The sequence below is a fragment of the Lycorma delicatula genome, chromosome 3 (genome assembly GCF_047948215.1).
Source record: "Lycorma delicatula isolate Av1 chromosome 3, ASM4794821v1, whole genome shotgun sequence".
NCBI lineage: Eukaryota > Metazoa > Arthropoda > Insecta > Hemiptera > Fulgoridae > Lycorma > Lycorma delicatula.
In genome coordinates, this window is record NC_134457.1 from 181,124,431 (window position 1) to 181,147,141 (window position 22,711).

At 28.4% G+C, this 22,711-nt stretch overlaps 1 protein-coding gene across 1 annotated transcript in view; it reads right to left on the reverse strand.

Moving 5' to 3' along the window:
- Nucleotides 1–22,711, reverse strand: part of Bsg (immunoglobulin domain-containing protein Bsg) — an 88,868-nt gene that overhangs the window by 53,082 nt on the left and 13,075 nt on the right. The window contains exons 2-4 of the mRNA XM_075359255.1: nt 14,963–15,083; nt 4,605–4,783; nt 2,704–2,817 (exon numbers count right to left, since the gene is read on the reverse strand). Of these exons, the coding sequence (XP_075215370.1) occupies nt 2,704–2,817; nt 4,605–4,783; nt 14,963–15,083 (414 nt within the window). The remainder of the gene's footprint in view (nt 1–2,703; nt 2,818–4,604; nt 4,784–14,962; nt 15,084–22,711) is intronic.

Sequence of the window (22,711 nt, forward strand, 5' to 3'; positions counted from 1 at the left end):
GGAAAAAATTAAATTATTAGCAATTAGGGACAATTATACTGTTTTTTTGATAACAGAAAAATATGAGTTAGAAGAGATTCTGAATGGGATTGATTAATTTATAGGATGCAAGTTCAGTTTAAAAATAAGTAAGAATAAAACCAGAATAATGAGCTGCATCAGAAATGAAAATTTAAAAATTTCTAAATAGATGAAAAAAATAATATTCCAGAAGTAATTTTGCTATTTAGGGAGTACTTAATGGGTGAGAAAGTAGGATAGAGATCAAAAGCTAAATGGCACAAGTATGACAGCTTTCGAGCAGAAACATATTAAATTAGTAATAACAAATCTGGGTCTAAAAACACTAGTCGACAATAAAATCTTTTTCTCTATCTGGAATCATACATGGTGATTTTAACTAATTTTGGGATGCTGAATTCAAAACTGTTATCAGAATTTGTGTAACTCATCAAGGTTTTTTTAGTCAAGGTTTTTTTAGATATATGATTTAGACATAAATCATTTTCAAATTTATTTACCAATAAATGGCTAATCACTGTGAATCAATAGTTTTAAAACATTATTATTTATGTGTATTCATTTAAAATTTTGTTAAATCAACTAGATTTTTATTTATTCAAACACAGATAAACTGAAATAAAATTTTAAAATAACAATTACAAAAGTTTAAATCATTGGAATTGTCTTACCTTTAATTTTTAAAATATGTTGACAAACCTTTTTGCTTGTATGATGTTTGATTGGTTTCTCTAACAAAAATCAACAATACTCACCCATCATTCCAGGATCCCATCTTCCTTGGTATTGATGCTCAATGGTCAGAATATCGTGATGGAAATGCTCTCCTTGCTCATCGCTGACAGAGTCCAAATTTTCAGAAAAAAAGTCCAGTTGGAGTGTAGGAAATGAATTTTAAAGACATTCTACATCCTAAATGTTCGTAGTTTTCTAACAGCTTATTAACCAAAAATACAGTTTTCATCTTTTCTGCTGCCAAAAAAAAAACCACCAACAACATATGCAACTAACTCACATTCGCTAAGTTTATCGTCAAAAGTTAAGTCCTTAAGCAGTTTCTTGATTTGCAGACAAATAAATATATCCTCCTTGAGCATCACTCAATTTAGAAAAACTTATTTTTAAATGATTAAATCCTGGTCCATCTTTGTTTAGTGCCTTTACAAACTTTTTCACGAGTCCGAGTTTTATGTGAATTAGCGGCAGTATGATTTTATCATTCAAGTAATGATAAATACTTTACATTTTTTTTACCAGCTACTAAGTTCAGCCACAATGGCCAGTTCTTTACTAGGTAATGACTTTTTTTATTACGCCTATTCCAAAAACAAAGAAAACAACAATATTTTGTAAACCCACCTTGTAAAACAAGAAGTAATGTAACAACTTTCACTTCAACGCAAACTTGCCACATATGCTCTTTGTTTTTTATTGCTTCTAATATTGATGCCATAGTCTCATATGTGTCTTTCATGCTGAGTGCATGAGCTAATGGAATGGATGACTGTTTGTTACCTTTATGCAAACTTTAGAATGAAGCCATTCTTCAAGAATATGCTGTTTTTATCAATTTAGAAAATGGTATTTCTTTGAGATTAAGGCATAAATTTACTACAGACAAAACAAAAATTGTCTAGATGATTTGAACATCAAAACTTTTACAGAAGCCAGGTTGTAGCAAATAAAAACAAGAAAAATCACTAGTATTATAAAGAACTGATGAAAATATAACACTAATAACTCTGTGAAACAAAACACACACTATAGTCAAGTGAACCCAAAAAAAATAAGATTTTAAGCTCTGCAGTAGGCAAAACAGATGTCTGTATGACATCATCATATAGACATGTTTGTTTGTACATGATACAGTGTATATATTTATTATTTTTTCTTTATTAAACATGTATGCATATTATTTAAAAGTAAAAATACAGAGACTATTCTTAATGGCAAACAGTGGTAGTTAATCAAAATGAGTTTATAATAAAAATATTTTACAAATTTACATTTTACGTAAAACCTTTATGTGATACATTGCTATTGAACACAATTTCAATAGCATATCTGAAATCAGCACTAAACTTTCAATCAGAAAAGTTGTATAACATGTTACATACGAATTTTGTGTTGACTAATGAAATTAGAAAGCCTTACAAAAAGAAAAGAAAGTGAAATGTGGTGCTTTAGTATATACAGGTATAGTTATTTTGGAAACAGAGGTGTGTGTAAATGAGAGTAAATAATTTTAAAGACCCAAGACTGAGAATAAGATGAAGTAATTATGCCAAGGTTAGTATAGAACTGAAAGGAATTGATATCATCAATCCAGTTGAATGACTTATGACAAAAAACTTTAGTTCATGTGCTAAATATGATTTCAATCATACAAAAAATGTTATTTCAATTTAATTATATACAAACAGCAACTTATAAATTTTATTCTCATCAAATGATGATAATTTAAAGTTCAACATAAAATTATACAAATAGATTACTTATAAATTTTAGATTTTTCTAAAGAGAACATTTTGATTCATAGGTCAGTTAAGAAAAATTTGTGAACTATCTGCCAGATGGTATATTTTAATACGTTTTTCCAGAAAAGTTATTGTTAGTATAGGCAAACACGAACAGCTAAAAAAAAAATGTTATTTATAATAAGAAAATATTAACAGAACTTACCAAACCGCCAAATAACATGAGGAGTGGGTCTACCAAAGACAATACACTCTATTTTCAGCTCCTCACCTTCAACGAATGTTAATTCATTTGGATGTATTTTCAAATAGGGTTTTGCTAAAAAAAAAAAAAAAAATAAACAGGCACAATAAACAATAATTGGTTACAAATAAATTGAATAAAAAGTTTTAAAAAAATATCATGGAACCCACCTTTAAAATCACACTCTTAAAAAAAAAAATCATTAAGAATTTTTTAAATTTGTCTAACTTCACAAGTTCTGTAGTTACAGACCATATCAGTCTGGGAAAATATCATAAAACTGAATCTTGTGTTTCATGTTAATTAAATGAAACGGTGCCCATTTAACGGAAAGAATATGCTTTTGCAGATACGTTACATGATAAATTTAACAGTTATTGATAAAATTAACACAATTTACATTTAAAATTATAATTCAATCACTATGATCAACTAAATCACAATAACTATAATATAGTAATATTACATAGAAGTTGATTAAACTATTTACTTATAGTTTTAAAATTGCAAGCAGAATACTCCAAACATAAATACCATTCTCAAATAAGCTGACACAATATTCCAATAGATTATTGAATCTTGTAATATCTTCAATAGTGTACTATTAAATAAATAATTCTAAATACCTTTTCATGAAACACACTTCCACACCTATCAAGAACATTAATAAAAAAAATATCAAAGCAAGCCAGCTCGCTACTAATACTGAATAACTTTAATTGAGCTGTAAAAATGTTAATTTTATTGTTGTGGAAGTAAACTAAGAACGTTTACAATTATTAAGTTTATAGAATTATATGTAGAATTTTGATAACATTTTACAAACAACTATTGGTCTGTAAAGTACTAAAAAAAAATATAATTATACCATAATAATATTTTATTGGTATAATTATATTTTGTTTTAGTACTTTACAGACCAATAGTTGTTTGTAAAATGTTATCAAAATTCTACATATACTACTGGTCTCTGAGACCAGTATGATATCCATCTCATGATATCCATCATGAGACTGATCATATGCATGTAACAGATAGCAAATATTAAGAGAATAAATGGAGGTAAGACCATTAAATATCTTTTCACAATTCACATCATCTGGATAAAATTATTGTTTTGGTGAAGAAAAAAAAACATAAGTTTATTAGTTCTATCTATAAAACATAATTTGTAGAATAATTATAAACACCAGAGATACATCTTTCTTCTTGTTTTCACTCCTTTTAACCAATGTAAAAATCCTTGTGAAAATTCCCTTTATAAACTTTTTAGTTTCTTAAAATATAATTATTTAAGGACCCTCAACATAATCTTTGATGGCCTATTAAATTTTTTATTTTTACAGCACTTTTTGCTTTTCCTGTACTAGCTGATTCAATCCTTTCAAGGAATCATTTAATAATTACATAGTGAAATAATAATATATAGTAATCTGCAATAAGTGTGTTGTTATCTGCACATGATGTTAATGTCAAAGTTCTGGGGCTGCAGTAGAAGAAATATGGTATATATGAAGAGAAACATGTGAATCCTTACAATTGTGACATTAGTACTCAAACGTTTTATAATTAATTGCTTAAAAAATGCCTTTGAATTGCTTTTACCAACACGAAATATAACAGATATAAGATGAGTTCTTTGCACTTCTAGGGAAGTAGCTATTATGAATGTAAATCTTTTAAGTAAATACATTATACGTTTACCTTTTGTCAGTGATTGTTACTTGAATAAAAACAATGCAGAATGAATAATGAGTTTAGATATGTTCCCTATGGAGTATGTAACAATAATAGACAAAGGGCAAAACAACTGTCCTGAGAATAGTATATAGACTGGAAAGGGTTAAAAAATGCACACTAACCTATAACTTCAATCTCTGCCTTATGTAAAAGCTGACTTCCATTACTACCATTATACAATGAACAAGTGTAATGTCCCACATCATCCCAGTTTGGTCTTTTAAATGTAACTTTTCCTCCTTCTATTTCTATCTGCTTAAATTCTTCAGATGTTGGTTTTAATTCTACCCCTTCCTTTGTCCTATAACAATAATTAATAAATTAAAATACACATTCAAAAAACAACTTAACCACCAAAAACAGTAACAAAAAAAAACACAAAAACTAATATCAATAGTAGACTTTTGTGGGATCCCACATCATAAGTCTGTACATAATTCAAACAACAAAAAATCTGATGTGGACACTACATGACTTCCTTGTATGCCTATTAAATTACATATACATATCTTTTGCTGCACTTCATTTAAACTTATTTCATTTGAAAGTGAGGTATGATTCTCCAATTCTTTAATTAAGTGGACAGTTACACAATTGCTAAAATATCAGTTTTTATTAATATCAAATATTCATTATTAATTCAACAATCTTACCTGAAATATTAGGATAGAGTGGTCCCTTTATTACTCTTTAAATAAATTAATATTATATCTATTTAATACTAAAGTTTTTTAATTATTATGATGTAACAATCAACAAAATGAAAACAAAAATGAAACAAGAGAAGGTTACTAAATTTTATAGTGATATTTATTATCAAGTAGAAATCAAGCTGATACAAATGCATAAATAAATAAAAATTGTATTTATACAGGAGAAATGGAGACGAAGTAAGTGTTACCTCTCTTCAAGCATATCATATTTCATCATTATATATATATATATATAAATTTTTCAATATATTCAATGAAAATAAAAACAAAACTGAAAAAGGTTACTAAATTTTTAACAAGTTTTTACTGGGTTTAAAATGAGTATGGTGTAGGGTTTTTGTCTTTGTATATTTATTCTGAATTTATAATATATTTATATTGTTACTACAATTTATGAATTTTCAGTAGGTCTGACATCTCATCCATACTGGTTTACTTTGCTTAATGATTAAAAAAAATTGTTTTCATAAGCAAATTATTTCTAATTCTGAAAGAAAATAACTATAGTGACCTTTTTCTATAAAACGTTAATCAGTGTAAGGCACCTAAGATCTATATTACTGTAGCTAATGAGAGGAAGGCACAGGCTTTGGGACATTTATGTACAGTACATTGTTTATGTGTCTTCATCACAAAATACTAACATGCAATATTCAATTATATTCAAGAAAAATGGCTCAAAAAATTTCCTTAGCATATTATATTAGTTTATGTATTAATTTTACTTAAAGTTGCTCAAGTATATCTGTAACTACGCACACATCGGTCCATCCAAATAAATAAACAATTTTTTTTTTTTTTAATCTGAATATATTTGTTTTTTTAATAAGTACATAAAATTTTATTTCACTAATAACTTCTGATTTTTTCATATTTTTTTTTTTGTATTGTTACTATTAAATTATTTATTGTTAAAACTTTTTTTGCAATCAGAGGTCAATAATTATCAATAAATAAATATATTTAAATTTAAAAAAATAAGTTAACAAAAAAAAATGTATACAAAGTTGGATTTGAACCAATGTGGCTTCCCCTTGTAAGATGCAAATATTTCATTAATTAAACTTTTATTTGGCTATAACTCTGGAACCAATGTAAATAAGTACCACTTTCATATCGTTGAAAAGCTCTCAACAAGGGCTTACTACTGCAGTTAAGAAAAAGTCCAAAATCCAAATGTTTCAAAATTGAAACCCTGCTTAATTTAGACTGTATGCAGTCTGGCAGTGTAGGCAGACTGTAATTCGGACTGTGTACACATTTTTGGCCCAATCGACTGCAATTAAAAGGGGAGGTGTACAACTAGATGTTACAACAGTTCTAAACATAAAAATTCAGCATCTTATAACTAATTATTTTTGAGTTATGTGAGATACATATAATAATAATGATAATTCTTTATTCCATAATACATATACAAAAAAGAATGTCTTTACAATATACAGTAACATAACTATGATAACTGAAAAATATAAAATTAACATTAATAAACTAATTTACAAAATTTCTCTTCAGTTAATTAAAATCACAATATCCTTTATTTTGTTTTTAATTACTTCTACATTTAAACTAATTTAATTAATTAAACGTATCGTTAAATGAATTTTCATTAAAAAATTTAAATTCTTAGATTTGATCTAATAAAAAAAAATCTAAAAACAAAAAAACACAGTTTAAGAGACTAACAAAAAAACTTAAGATTAATGCTTTATTATTTATTACCGTTAATTACTTAAAAAATAAAAGTATATGTACTTTATTATATGTACTAAGGATAGGTGCCCCCTCCTTAGTGCATAGCTGTGTTGAGGTCACCATCAGTTCTTAAAATAATCAGTTGAGACGGATGCTAACAAGTTTCTCTAATAAAAACATAAAGATTCATTTAATAATTATTTATAACCTAAGAAAATTACTAGCAGTTAATGATGTTAAAGAACAATTTAGATTTGGAGTAACAGTACAAGGTGAAAAGATAAAGATGCTACGATTTGCTGATGATATAATAATTCTAGCCTAGAGTAAAAAGGATTTAGAAGAAACAATGAACGGTATAGATGAAGTCCTACGCAAGAACTATCACATGAAAATAAACAAGAACAAAACAAAAGTAATGAAATGTAGTAGAAATAACAAAGATGGACCACTGAATGTGAAAATAGGAGGAGAAAAGATTATGGAGGTAGAAGAATTTTGTTATTTGGGAAGTAGAATTACTAAAGATGGACGAAGCAGGAGCGATATAAAATGCCGAATAGCACAAGCGAAACGAGCCTTCAGTAAGAAATATAATTTGTTTACATCAAAAATTAATTTAAATGTCAGGAAAAGATTTTTGAAAGTATATGTTTGGAGTGTCGCTTTATATGGAAGTGAAACTTGGACAACTGGAGTATCTGAGAAGAAAAGATTTGAAGCTTTTGAAATGTGGTGCTATAGGAGAATGTTAAAAATCAGATGGGTGGATAAAGTGACGAAGAGGTATTGCGGCAAATAGATGAAGAAAGAAGCATTTGGAAAAATATAGTTAAAAGAAGACACAGACTTATAGGCCACATACTAAGGCATTCTGGAATAGTCGCTTTAATATTGGAAGGACAAGTAGAAGGAAAAAATTGTGTAGGCAGGCCACGTTTGGAATATGTAGAACAAATTGTTAGGGATGTAGGATGTAGGGGGTATACTGAAATGAAACGACTAGCACTAGATAGGGAATCTTGGAGAGCTACATCAAACCAGTCAAATGACTGAAGACAAAAAAAAGAAGAAAATTACACATAATAGAACTTTACCTTCAATATTTACACGATTACTTAACGACTTATTTAACACTTACTTACTCATAACTTAATTACGATTATTCAATGACTAATAAATTAGTGTCACTCAATGAAAAATGTAGTTTGTTAATTAAAAAGAAATTGAATATGCTGCAACGTCAAAAGCCATAGTCTCAGCCTTTTGGAGTATGTACAGAGGTCAAGCCGAAACTAGTCAAAATGGATTCAGGGATGGTTAAAATGATATTTCTGTTAAAATCTGAAAACCAAAATTTTTCGGGATTACAATACTTCTTTTACTTCATACAAGGAAGTAAATAAGAAATATCGCTATCAAAAATGAAAAATTTATTTTTGTTATTTTTTGCTGATGTAATTAAAGAATTACTAGCTCCTTGTCACAACTTTGCTTGTGCTATGTGGTTGCTTGTGTTTCCCGTAGCAGTCAATCTTTTTATTTTATGTTTTTTTAGTGCAGCCAATCACATATACAGTAATGGTGGCAGTGGCTGTGTTGGTTGAGCCACTGCACCATGTACCTTAAACCCCATAAAAAAATTGGAATTAAAGAAAAATCCGAAAATGGTTTTTAAATATTTATCTGAAGAGTATTTGCAAGCTCAAATCTACTGAATATCTTGTTTAATATAGTTGGGATTGGGAAAATTTAAAATCATTGTTGAAAATTTATTTTACTTTTCTTCATCCCCTTTCAAGGCTGAATTTAACAAAATTAAAGTTTGTTTATTGACATGAAGATTACACTCACCAAAAACCAGGTTGATTTTATCATTTGTTACTGAGAAATAAAAAAAAATACAGCGTTTCAAAAAGAATTCAAAAATCCATTTTAACCCTTGAAACTGAATTTCAAACATCTAGAAATTGGTTTTTAGATATTCATAATCATTCAGTTCAAACCCAGCTCACACAGTGATAAGACACAAACAGTTCACAATTCTTTAAAGTTCGTGCTTCAACCAGCAAACCTCCACTATATATATATATATATATATACATACATACACACACACACACACCCCTACACTTTTTTTTTAGATTTGTTGAGATGAAATATATCTCTAAAAACCATTTCAGTTACGCTGAAACATGTTACCAAGAAACATGGGTAAAAATTTGGTTGCCATTGATCCAGTAGTTTTTTAATTTATTAGATGTGCAGTCTAATGATGCAGAATCTTGCAAAAGTTATTTGTCAAGATTTTAATTTTTTTTTACTTTTTGGCGATTATTTTTTGAATTTAATTAGCACAGTGGTCTTTTTTATTTAAGGACAATAGAAAAAAATATATCACAAGTAATATATTATATAAGTATCATTTATATTTTATTAATATAGCACAATACAGATGCTTCTGCATATAGTTTATGAAACTAAAAAAATCAAGGACAAATGTACTCATAATGCAGCAGAGTAATTAAAAATATATAATGCAGTGGAATATTGTTGGTTGAGGATGTAGAAATTAATTCCTCTATCCATCCATATGTTGATACAAAGATTAAAGAACATTTATAAGTTGAATCAACAATTGAATGTAATTTTTAAAATAATATAATATTTATTGAAAATTTATTAAAATCAAGTTGATAGCAAAAATATGGGATAAACAGAAAGTTTTCTGTCTTCATTTCTTTGTTTACATTTACCAACTTATAAATAAAAAGAAGATTTACAGAAATTTTTTCACAAATTTATTATAAGAGCCCAATAATTACACAGATAAATTGATTTTCAGAAAAAACAAGTTTACTATTTTAGTGAAGAATACCCAATGAGATGTGACATCCAGATTTGGTATAGATATCAAGAAACAACTATCCTTTATAGAGTAGCTTATTATTATTTTCAGCAAATGAACTACAAGACAATTCTTTAAAATAATTTTCACAAAATATATAACTTCTACCTTAATTTTTACACAAGTATTCTTACTGTTTATAATTTTATAGAGGTACTAATTAATATTTTCCTTTTGTAAACAACCTGAATTTTTCACTAAACTATATACACATGCCCAATGTAAACTGAATATAAATTTTTACCATAAAAGTTTAGCACGTAAGCATAATTTCACTTTAGTGTACTCAAAATTTATTTTGTTACATAACCAAATCTTGTAATGTTTACTGAAGTTACTTTACAAATTTTCTTTTTTTTTCAAATTTTAAAATAAATAATGAAGGGCTGAAGGTAACAGACCTGGTTTTTTACCTTTTAACTCTTAGCTACTAGTAGTACTTATAAAAAGAAAAGACTTACTGAGTGTCCTTCATAAAAAAAAAATGGCCGCCAAATTGTAAAATTTTGAAAATGTCTCATTTTTGAAGCCCAAAAACCTCATGTAGGACAAGTGGCAAAAATCTAAAATATTTACAACAGTAAGTACTTTAAAACCAAATGAAATTATTTTAATACTTCAAAGGGTTGATGAGGAATGAAGCCAACAAAACCGCTAAAAACACTGTTCCTTCTAACTGTAAACAACATAACCAAAAATACTGATTTTACGTATTTTTTCAGATTATAAAAATTACAACTAAACTCAATAGAATGAATAAATTGAAAATTAATAAATGGTTACAAAATGATAAATAGCCAATTACAGAATGATAAACAATTCAAATATATTAACAAGTTGTTCAATTCACTTTTACCTATTTTACTCATGCTAATGGAAGTTTAAAATCTTGCACTTCTTGATAACAAACTTTACTAACATAACTTAGTGCTCCTGCCATTTTTTTAATGAGTAGAACTGATAAGTCTCATTTATATTTGGTGTGATGTTGTGTCCTCTTCCAGTAGTTGATAGAAAAGTTCTGAAGGTGAATCTTAAAAATATTTTCCAGTTGAACACATGTTTGATTATCCCTCAATGATTTCATGAATGAAGTATCAGGACTCTGCGGATGGAAAAAGAGTATTCGATATTCCTCAACATTTTCACGTATTCTGACTTCAATGACTTTGCCTAACCACCACTTGCCATCGTATATGCAGCAGACATAATTTTTACATTATGGCTTTGGTAAACCTATAAAGCAATCAGAAACACTAATGTCCTTGTGTACTAATACTAATGTAAATGTTTCTAGTTCAGAGATCGCCCAGACTTTCAGAATACAGTTCTGACTTGGAACATAACTGTGAAAGGTTCTTGATTCTGGGACTGTTGTGATTACCTGATAACAAGAACTGAGGTATTCTTCAGTGTTGAACATCTTTATTAGAGCAGAAAATAAATATTATATCTTTAATATTGTCTTTGCAATAATTGTACATTTCAGAAGGTGTCACAATTTGATTGTCAACTGTCCTTTGAAGGCTGGCTTTAGTCACAGTCCTTTTTACAGTTCCACCAATACCATCACACAATCATTTTCCATGTTATGAGGCAAAGAAATGCCATTCAGCTGCAATTTCAAAATCTTGATAGTAGCATAAACTTATGACATTTTTTTTGTTTTTATATTGGGCTGAGGAACCATGAGAAAAATAAAAAAGACTGTTTAACTTGTGGTAATAGTGTTTTTATTTTATTTATAACTTGCTTTTCGAAGCAAAAGAACAATGTAGTATTGAGCTTCAAGTAGTCACACAAGCAGCTTTGGCCTTATAATTTTCCTTCTTTTTTAAAATATAAGAGAAATGGATGTACTGTGGCATAAGTTTTTGACCAATGATATGACGACTTTATCCTGTACACAAAAGGAAAATTGTGAGAGTAATCTCCTACTACAATACATTCACTCTCTTAACGTTTTCCTTTTTGATGTTGAGGAAATTAGCTTGTTTCTTTGCAACAAAATGATAGTGCAAGAAATGGCAGAATTTGAGTAGTTAGTTAACAATGGTCAACAGAAACCCACTTTTGAAGATAATTTCTGAATCAATATCATCCCAGCTCCCTTGCAGTAATCTAAGCACTTCATTAGAGCCTGGACATTTTTGACACTGTGACAGCATGCAAGTTTCATTTCCTATATCATGTACCATGGTTGAAAGGAGAATTTTATGATCAAATTTCATTTTTAGAACAGATAACATGAGTTTTACATTTTGGTGGGTGACACACACACACACACACACACACATGCACACACAGAATAAGTACCTGACCCTCCAGCCAGAACATAAAATTTAGGTCTAAATCAGCAAATTTTGAAAAACCAATTTTTAAATTTCATTTTTCTTTGAAGGCTGCGTACAATTCTTTTAAGTTACATAAGATAAGACTTTTTTGAATATGAATTTTCCTCCCATCAGCTTGTCTTACAGAGAGAGATACAATCCTTCTTGCCTGCCATCATTCAGATGTGCTCCTCATTCTGGTAAAATTCTTGGACACATTTAATAACATTTTCATAAATTATGTGACTGGATTTGCTGATTTGTGGCAAAATTCCACTTGTTTTAACTAATTGTTTGGATTGAAGGGCTAAATACTGACTAACATTTAACTCATATTGAACTTTTTTAATGCTCCAGCTGCTTGTTAATAAAGTTAAAATATTAATTTTTCCCTGGGGTGATGTAACTGTTCTCATTTTATCCTTTATTTTAATGATTAATTCTTCATATTCCCAACCTAAATCAGCATAATTTTGTGGTAATAAACTGGTTTCTTCTGTAGAAATATTTAAATCAAAGAAATTGTTTAATTTACTGGTAAATGACTCGACTATTTTTGTAACTTTATTTTTTAAAATTGGTTTCTTTGCGTTGCTCAATAATGTTTGAACCTTAATGGAGGAAATGCAAAGCTGTAATCAAGCTTTATTCACACTCGACTACAATACTTGAGACTCAAATATATCTTGCCATTCTGGTTTGCTTTCTGTATTATCTTGTGGTTTTTGTATTTTGTTTAAACATTTTTTACACAATGCTCTGCCTGGAATTAATTTTAAATTTAGATTGCTTGCTGAAAGTGTCAAAGATATTTCTTAACCGGTTTAGTGTGACAGCTAAATGGGTCAGAACAACTTTTCCCATTAACATGAAAATACTTATCTTAATATTCGGTTTTATGAAAAGTACAGATACTTTTTTGTCAAGGTTATTTGCTATTCAGTAAACTCTATAAAATACCATGCAATACTATTGCATGGTCTATTGTAAGTCAATCTGTGACATACTGTTTCAGTGTGAATGCCAATTAAACACTCCGTATGTTTTTATAAAATGCAAGGATTCTTATGATAACATTACAGTTAGTAAAAATTATAAAACTACCAACCCTCACTTAGTTTTATCCCAGTTTCTCTATAGTTAAAATAAAAATTTCTCTAATTAATAAAATTAAAAATAAAAGATATCGTATGAAACAGAAGTTCACTGCTAATAAAATTACTTTATAAACAAGTGTACATTACCTAACCACAGTATTAAGACTAACAATACATATCACATTGAAATCAAAACAGTAACTGAGCCTTCTACAATGTTTACATTCAAGATTACACAATCATTCATGTCTATTCACTTTCGTGTTTAAACATGAGTTTGTGTGTATGAGTAATACTCATACTACTGTATGAGTCAAGTAACAAACTATCTAGAATATAAGCTATCTCATTATAGACATATCAAAATATTTCATACAGTAGCTCTACATTATTATCTGAAAAAATACCTCCTGTGAATTTTTTGTATAATGTGTTCATGGTTAGAAGGAATGGTGTTTTTAGCGATTTTGATGGATTCATTACTTGTCAACCCCTTTGAGTAACAAAATAAATTTTATAAGGTTTTAAAGTACATAAAAAGTACTTACTGCTGCAAACATTTCAAATTTTTGCCACCGAAGCCACATGTGATTTATGGGCCCCAAAAATGAAACATTTTCAAAATCTTATGATTTGTCAGCCTTTTTTTTTTTAATGAAAGACACTTTGTAACAGTCCAATTTTTTATAAGTACTACTAGTATCTTAAGAGTTACAAGGTAAAAAAACTGGCCTGTTACCTTAAGACCTTCATTATTTATTTTGGGCCCAAAATTTGAAAAATACAATTTGTAAACGTAACTTCAGTAAACATTACAAGATTTGGTTATGTAACAAAATGAAGTTTGAGTAAATTAAGATTAAGTGCCATTATATCTCTTTCCAAAAAGCTCTTTTTGACCTGTGTATGATATAAAATTAGAATGCTACAGCCCATGGAAAAATGATGAAAATGACTGTTTTTACCAGTTGCTAAGTAAGAAAATAGTCTATTACTCAAGAAAAAATTTTCTTTTAAATATACAAAAAATATTTTTTGGTTACTATGAGGTGGAAAGTTATATATATCAAATATCATCAAAATCACAAATAGTGATGCAATAAAATTTTTGAAAATTTGTTGAATTAAAATGGAATACCCCTACACACTGAAAGTCAATGTCTAGGACTGCACAAAAAAGGAAAACTGCATCATCAGTTTGTTTTTTTTTTATGGAGTCGACTGTGACAGGACCCTTGATATGCTCAAGTACTTTGTAGTTTCTAAGATTCTTGCAGGCTTCAGTTTCTATCAAGATGATGCTCCACCACATTTTGTGATGTATGTTCTTCAACAACTCTTTCCCCAGGTATTGGATCAGATGAGGAGGTCCAACTGCATGGCCACCTAAACTCCAGATATCACTCCTTTGGATGTTTTTGGTTGGGGATTTATAAAGTTGTGTGTACCAAAGAAAAGTTCGAGATTTGGACTATTTAAAACACAGAATTGTTGAAGCTGTTAAGTCTAATAATGCCGCAGATGCTCCTAAACACCTGGCATCAGTTAGATTACTGTCTAAACATCTGCCAAGCTACAAAAGCTGCACACATTGAAATTTGGTGATTACTATGTTTATTTAAAGAGAACAAAATATTAACTAGTTCTCTTAATATAAGCTGTTATATTTAGATACCTTTAACCCAGACACCATGGATTATAAAACAGTAACATAAAGAAATGCCAAAAACTTACCATTTTATAACATGATTACTACTGGAAGACTCTGTGACATTACATTCCAATACAAGCCTTAGGTCTTTCGCTTTCAGTACTTTATATTTAGGAAAATCATATGTTGCTTCTATTGTATTATCTATAACAAAAAATACATATTACATAACTAATATGAAATAAAACAAGCTTGAAATACACAATAAACAAAAACTTCCATGGTAAAAAAAAATTATATTAAATTCTCAAAAAATATAAAAGTAAAAAGGTAATATGAAAAAGACATTTCTTACAAAAGATACTAATGAGTGTATTATTACATCACTAATTAATTAAGTATATTACTTAAGCTAAGAATACTAAAAACAGGTAAAACTATTAAAATATGTTATCAAAAGATTCAGCGGCAAGATTTATCTTTAATTTTTATGTAATATTTAACTACAAAAAATATTGTAATTATAGAAGCAGCATTATAGTTCAAAATACAATTACAATTTAAACCAGTGTTTCTCAACCTGTGGGATGTGCCCCCCCAATGGGGGGCATGATAACACTAAGTGGGGGTGCAAGCAAATTGAAAATAAAAAAAAAAAAATTAATTTACTGAAAGGAAAGCAAAACAAAATATATTCTAACATAATAAATAATAAAATTACACCACTGATATAATGCACTTATAAATATGACTGTATCAGTACTGCATAATGTATTTAATAATTAACTTATAAATACTAAATTAAAAACAAGTTTAAAAATTATTAGTAACTCCCTTGGGCCTGACTTGCAGAGCAAAGTTTTTCGAATGAAGGTTTAATATTACAGACAGTCTTGTTTTCAGTGCATTTTGTTTTTACATATTTAAGCCATATTTGGCTTCTGGTCGGTTTTCCTCTTCAAGAAAAATGGAAATTTCATCTATTTAATCCATAAACACATAGCAAAAATTTCTCAAGTGATAACCATCTTGCCTTGCAATAAAATAGTAACGCTGAATATACAGCACCCACATCTTTACAAAGTGTGGAAAAGATTCTTGATTTTAGGGGTCTCATTTTTGTATAATTTACTACCAGTTACAACAACTGTTATTAGCACAATATTCAGACCAGGACTCATTTCTTTGGAATCCAGAGCTTCTCTGTGGATCATGCAATGTGTCCAGACACATTGTGGACATTTTTGTTTCACAATGTATACTTTGGAATCTTCCAGACATTGAATGAGCACAATCAGTGCATATTCCGATGCAATCTTTCCACTCTATGTTTGCCTGTTTACAAAATAATTTAAGATAGCAGCAAATAATGCAAGTGCTCTTGCTCCAAGTTCTATTGGTTTGCAGATAAATAGTTCTACTGCTGACATACCACCACAAAATTAAACATAGGTAATGAAATGAGCATCTTTATTGCTCTCAGTTGCCTCATCAAGCTGAACTGAAAACAATGTCACACAAATTTTTCCTGAAAAGCTGATGCTGTACATCTTCAGCTATATCACCAATTTGACGGGCAACAGTATCATTTGATAGAGGTATGGACTGCAATTGTTTGGCAAAATTATCTACATAGTTTTTTTCATCTCAATAACAGCTGGCAAAATAAGCACTTAATCAATGGTGCAATGCTTTTTACAGCTGGCTATTTTATTTGAAACTTTGTAAGAGGCAAGTAAAGCTTTTTCATTCACAAAGTTTTTTTTAAAAATGATGTTTGCTTTTCATAAGATTTTAATTTTAATTCAAAGTATTCTCAGGGTTTGTTAATGTACTCACTATGAATTGTTTCCAAATGTCATTTAAGTTTATTAGGTTTCATGCTGTCTGCTGCCAACATTTTTAGTACATGCCTTCTTGTTCTACTGGTAAACCCAAAATTGAAGTATTCTTGCCTTGATTTTATTTTCGAACCACGCTCGTCTGTGCACTTGTTAATGCTTCACTAACATCTAATGCTCGCTTACCCCTACTTAAAAATTTATCCTTGACTCTATAATCTACTGCCGTGAATATTTAATACTACGAATTGCAATTTATACACAAATTACAACATACACATTCATGATAGGTTCGATAGCAATTAAAGGATTGACTAGACTGAGAGTGGGTGAAATTGAATGAGGTGTAGCATTTATACACGTTTGCGCTGACGTTATAGAATGTTCAAGACAAACTGGAACTTCTTGCGAAGCCGCGAGAATGTCTGATATGGTCACATCAGATCGGTATGGCCAAATATCAACAAATTTACTTATTCTTGGTAATTTGTAAGGTTTGTAATTAAAGATGTAGTGCAGCTTTAGGATCAAAATACATTATTATTGTATGAGAGGGGGAGCATGATGAAAATTATGATTGAAAATTGAGTCACAAATACTGAAAGATTGAGAAACGCTGATTTAAACTCATAAGTACCTCAAATATCATAACGTTTCCTCTACAATAAAAGTACTAACAAAACATTATTTTCCTATTAAAATATAAAAGGCCAAAATTTCCAGAGCTTTCATACTATCCACTACCACTTTTCTAGGAAATAAAATATAAAATATTAATGAAATTATTCTATATATGAAATTATTTATACTTAATAATTGCAATACAATGAATAAAACCACAGTTCTTTAAATCTGTAGGTAGTAAAATTTCCACAACTTATTACAATAACAATCACAGGTTAAATATAATAATCACAAAAAAATAATTTGCTAATAAAACGATACATAATTTACATCATAATCTCTCCTCTACAAATCGCTTACTATAAAAAAAACTTACATCTCTGAATAAGTTTAACATTTATTTATCAGCCTCAACAGTCTTTTTTATAATTTTGTTTATATCACTAAATAATTCATTTCATCAAGTAAGTGCTCAGTTACCTCTTTAAAAATTTATCTAATGTAATGTTTCAGTTCATTTATGACACATTGTGAAAATTGAAATTATTTTACTTTTTAATCTTCTGTATAATGGTTAACAGCAAGAAATTCAGTTTTAACAAAGATAATCAGAACAAAATAATTCAATTTAGATCTAGGTTAGTTGCCAGAGGGTCAATATATGATGTTTATTTCCCTGTTGCCAAATTAAATACAGTTAGATTAATGTTAGCTGTTAATGTAAATTTTGACTGGTCTGTTAAGTAAACAGATGTCTCTAGCACCTTTTTTCATGGTGAACAGAAAGAAAATGTATTTATAAGAATTTATGTGTTTACCTGTGAATTGAATTTACCAAATGACAATGTGCCAAACTTAAGAAAGCAATTTATAGTTTAAAGATTTCTCCCAAATGCCAGTATGATAAATTTAAAGAATTCATGATATCCCAGAATTTTTTAAGGTCAAATAATGATTATAGTTTGTATTTCAATTATGTAATGTTTTAAACATTTATGTTGATGACCACAAACTCAAACAATAAATTAATGTTTTTAAGAATGAATTGATGAGCAAGTTTTAAAATTAATGATTTCAGTCAAATTTCATATTATCTTGATATTACAGAAGAATAAAGTTTAAAAAATGGCGTGATAACTTTGAATCAAAGTAATTATCTAGAAAATGTACCAAAAATTTTGAATTTTGAATTAATTTTGAATTAAAGTTTCAATGTTTGATTGTAAAAAACTGTCTCTACTCCAATGGGTAAAAGTTTTGATTATATTGATCACCTGAGAGAAAACCAAGAAAAATACTGAGGTAGAAAATATGTGTCGGAAATTAATAGGTTAATTAATTAATAGCAGACCAGATTTGTGTCCAAGTATTACTATTCTAAGCAGATACCAAAGCTGTGCTAGAAATGATTTATTTGAAGATTTTTAATTGTAATGTGTCATGGTATTCAAAGATACAATCTTGAGTTACTCTAGCTTTCACTAAGGCAGAATACGTTAGCCCGCAGTCAATGTGTTAGTGAGGCTTGTTGGTTTCAAAATGTTTTAATTAAATTAAATGTGATGGAAAATTCAACTAATTTAGATATACTTTTATTTGAGAACAATCTATTTGGTATATGAAATTAGTAAATCCTGCAAGCACCCTAAATATTAACTATTATTTTATTCAAGAAAAAACTAAGCAAGGTATAATAAAAGTATGTTATGTACCATCGGATGTTCAAGTGGCTGACATATTCCAAGCATCTAAGTAGAGATGCTTGGAATATGATTAAAGTAATATGTCATATAAAGATTAAGAACACTAATGTTAAATGAAAAGTAAGAAATGTTTCTTTTTATTTTGTTGATGTTTTTAAAAGTTCACTACGTTTTATTTTTGGCATGTTATGTTATGATACATATCTAATGTGATATTGTTATATTCGTATGCTTGTCATGTATTTATTACTTTTGTTGTAGTAAACATTTTGATGGAGGGAGTGATGGGATACAATCAAAATATTGGTTACTAAACTGTTGTTTTGGTTTATATCAATCAATAATATAAGTGCCAATAGTAACAATAGTGTACAAAAAATAAAGACAACATATTTAAAACTGAACTGCTGGTTGTCATTGTATATTTATTTAAAGCACTCTGCAACAGTAATAATAATGCATTATATACTTGAATGGGAGTCAGTTGCAATTAAATAAACTCAAAAATTAAAATTGTTTAAATATCAAAACACAATTTTTCTTACAATACTTCATTAAATAAGTACATCACAAAAGTTTTCACTTAGAAGTCACAGAGCGTATTGAAAATTCACAATGTTTTCTACAAATTAGCGGCAAGTTTTAGTTTTTAAGTTTATCCTGTTAATTACACCATTGTAAAATGAATCCTGAGTGAATAAATGTAAATGTGTAAATTGAAAAAAACTATTTTTCATATAGGTCCCCATCCACCTATATGAATGTTTTCTTAAGATCTAGATTTCAATCAGGATTAGGAAAATCTTAATATACATTCTCAATTCCACTATATTGTGATTCTCAAAGACATAAATTAAGTTATTTACTTCAATTATGTATGAAGAGCAATGATGAAAAAAACCATTTGTCAGGTGTATTAAAAAATATTCTATTTGACTTCTCTATACTCATTACCAGTGATTATAATTACTGTTTTTTTTTTCAGTATCTTCTAACACAGTAACAAAGAAATAAACATTTAAGTAATATCAACACGTATAAGATAAATTGTTTCTGCTAATCTATCAGTAATACAGAGATAAATAAGAAAAAAACAATGTGATAACCGCACTGAAAAAAAATTAATCATAAGATTTTATACATAAGAGAGTTGATATAAAGATAAAATACATTTTACATTAAGAAAGAAGAAAATGAATAATCAAGATTATAAATAGGATTTAATTAAGAAAAATCTACTGACATCACAATCCTGTAGGGGAAGACACCCCGGTTGCCACATCACCCCGTCTGTTCCTAGCCCTGAAGGGCTTTACCAGATATCGTCTTCAGTCTTTCTTTCTTTTTCCTGTTTAGCCTCTGGTAACTACCATTTAGATAATTCTTCAGAGGATGAATGAGGATGATATGTATGAGTGTGAATGAAGTGTAGTCTTGTACATTCTCAGTTCGACCATTCCTGAGATGTGTCGTTAATTGAAACCCAACCACCAAAGAACACCGGTATCCACGATCTAGTATTCAAATCTGTGTAAAAATAACTGGCTTTACTAGGACTTGAACGCTGGAACTCTCGGCTTCCAAATCAGCTGATTTGGGAAGACGCGTTCACTACTAGACCAACCCGGTGGGTTCGTCTTCAGACTCTCTAACTGATTACATCTCACAGTCACCAGCCAGGCCTCAATAGGGATGCCACCAGCAATAATCACCACACATTGTACAAGTTGCTTAAATATAATTAATTTATATTACACAATTTGAAAAAATATTAATTCTTAGAGCAGTCGAAAAAATGTCTATATAAAAGCATTTAAAATCTTTACCTACAATAAATACACATATAGACATATGCTAATAAATGTAGAGTTAATCATTGTTATTATACAATTAATTGACATTGCTTACAACTGTAGATTGTATGGAATAAAAAAAGTTGCATCACAATCCCTTTCTATGAATAATTTTATGTGGTAATTTTTGAAGTAAAATAGTTTAAAAAAATTAAAATTATAAGAACCTAAGAAGGAGTGATATTTTTGTAGAATTATTTTAACAATCACAAGTACAACCAAAAAATACTTTTAGAATTCAAAGAATAAAATATTCTCAAATGTATTATTTAACATATGAACACTAGTCCAATGTAAATATTTGTTAATTTATGTGCTCATGCCCTTTTATTAAATACATGACTGTGTGTGTGTGTGTGTGTGTGTGTGTGTGTGTGTGTGTACGCGCACGAGAGTAAAAAAAATAAAAAATAAAAACTAGAATCTCAAAACAAATATTACTACATAGATGGAATAAAAAAGTCAATACAATGATAAAGACTAAATCCAGACAATGCTTTATCTAATCTATCACTCTGAGGTATCAGGTTGTTGACCAGAACAATTGCCTTATGAAATGTGTAACAGATCAACAAGTGTTAACATGGTTATAATAATACATATTTATCCAATCATCAATATGTACAATAAACACTGTCAGAAGAGTCAATGTTCCTCAATAAATGTAAGTGATCAGACAAATTCAATAATTTAATTAAGAGTAAACTGCCAAGTTTCTCAGCAATTAAATTATAGTGGTGTTCATCTTCAACAATACAATGTCGCCTCAAAGGTAAAATGCATTAAAATAAATGTAAATTGTATACAAATATAATTGGAATTTTTGGTCTACATTGTATTCAAGCTAAAATTAAATTATTCGTACAGATAAATCAAGGAAACTAGTTTCTAATAGTCAAAAGATTATGCAGGAAAATAAATAAAAATATGTTAACTTATTTAGCAATACACATAGAATAGCTATCATTAATTTAAATTTCAATATGAAGATATATGTGGTTAGGTAGGATGTAGTATATTCTTACTGCTTTAAACTTTTACAAATAATAAAGATTCGTTCAGAATAAGGAGGGAATTCATGGGTGATATTCATTTCTTTTGCAACTAAATAAAATAAAGATATTTAAAACTATTTAAAGTCATATAATTTTATAAACTGGGCTTTTTTTTGTTATATTGATAAATTACCTGTGTAGCTAGTAGCTGTAAATTTTTATTAATGCAGCAGCTATAAAGATTAAAACTGTTTACTTATTATTAAGCCACAAATAAATAAAAAAAGATTTCAACAAACAACTACTACTAATTATACAAATTATAAATATTTCAAAATTAAGAATTCAAAACATTTATACGTTATTTAAAAGAAAAAGGCAAATTTTATATTAAAAATAAACATAATTTATTTTAAAATATTAATAGAAAAGAGAACTCATTGGTTCATAAAAGCTAACTACTTTAAATTCTATTATTCACTTTAAAGATTAACTACTTCAATTTTTACCTTATCTCCTCAATGTTGCACAATGATAACACTGAACACAATTATGTTAGAAATGTTGAATAAAATTACACTATTTTAAAAGTATGACAAAAAAATATCATAAAATTTATGATGAATTTGAAAGTTTGTGAGCCTAGCAATTTGACATATGTGAAATTCAATTATCTACATCTTAATAAATTTAACAATAATTTAAAACATAACTAATGAAATGAAATCAAATGTTCACAAAGATGTTGATAATGTAAAATTTTCAAAATTGCATCCTGAAATGTGTACTATTATTTATTCACAATTTATTAAGTAA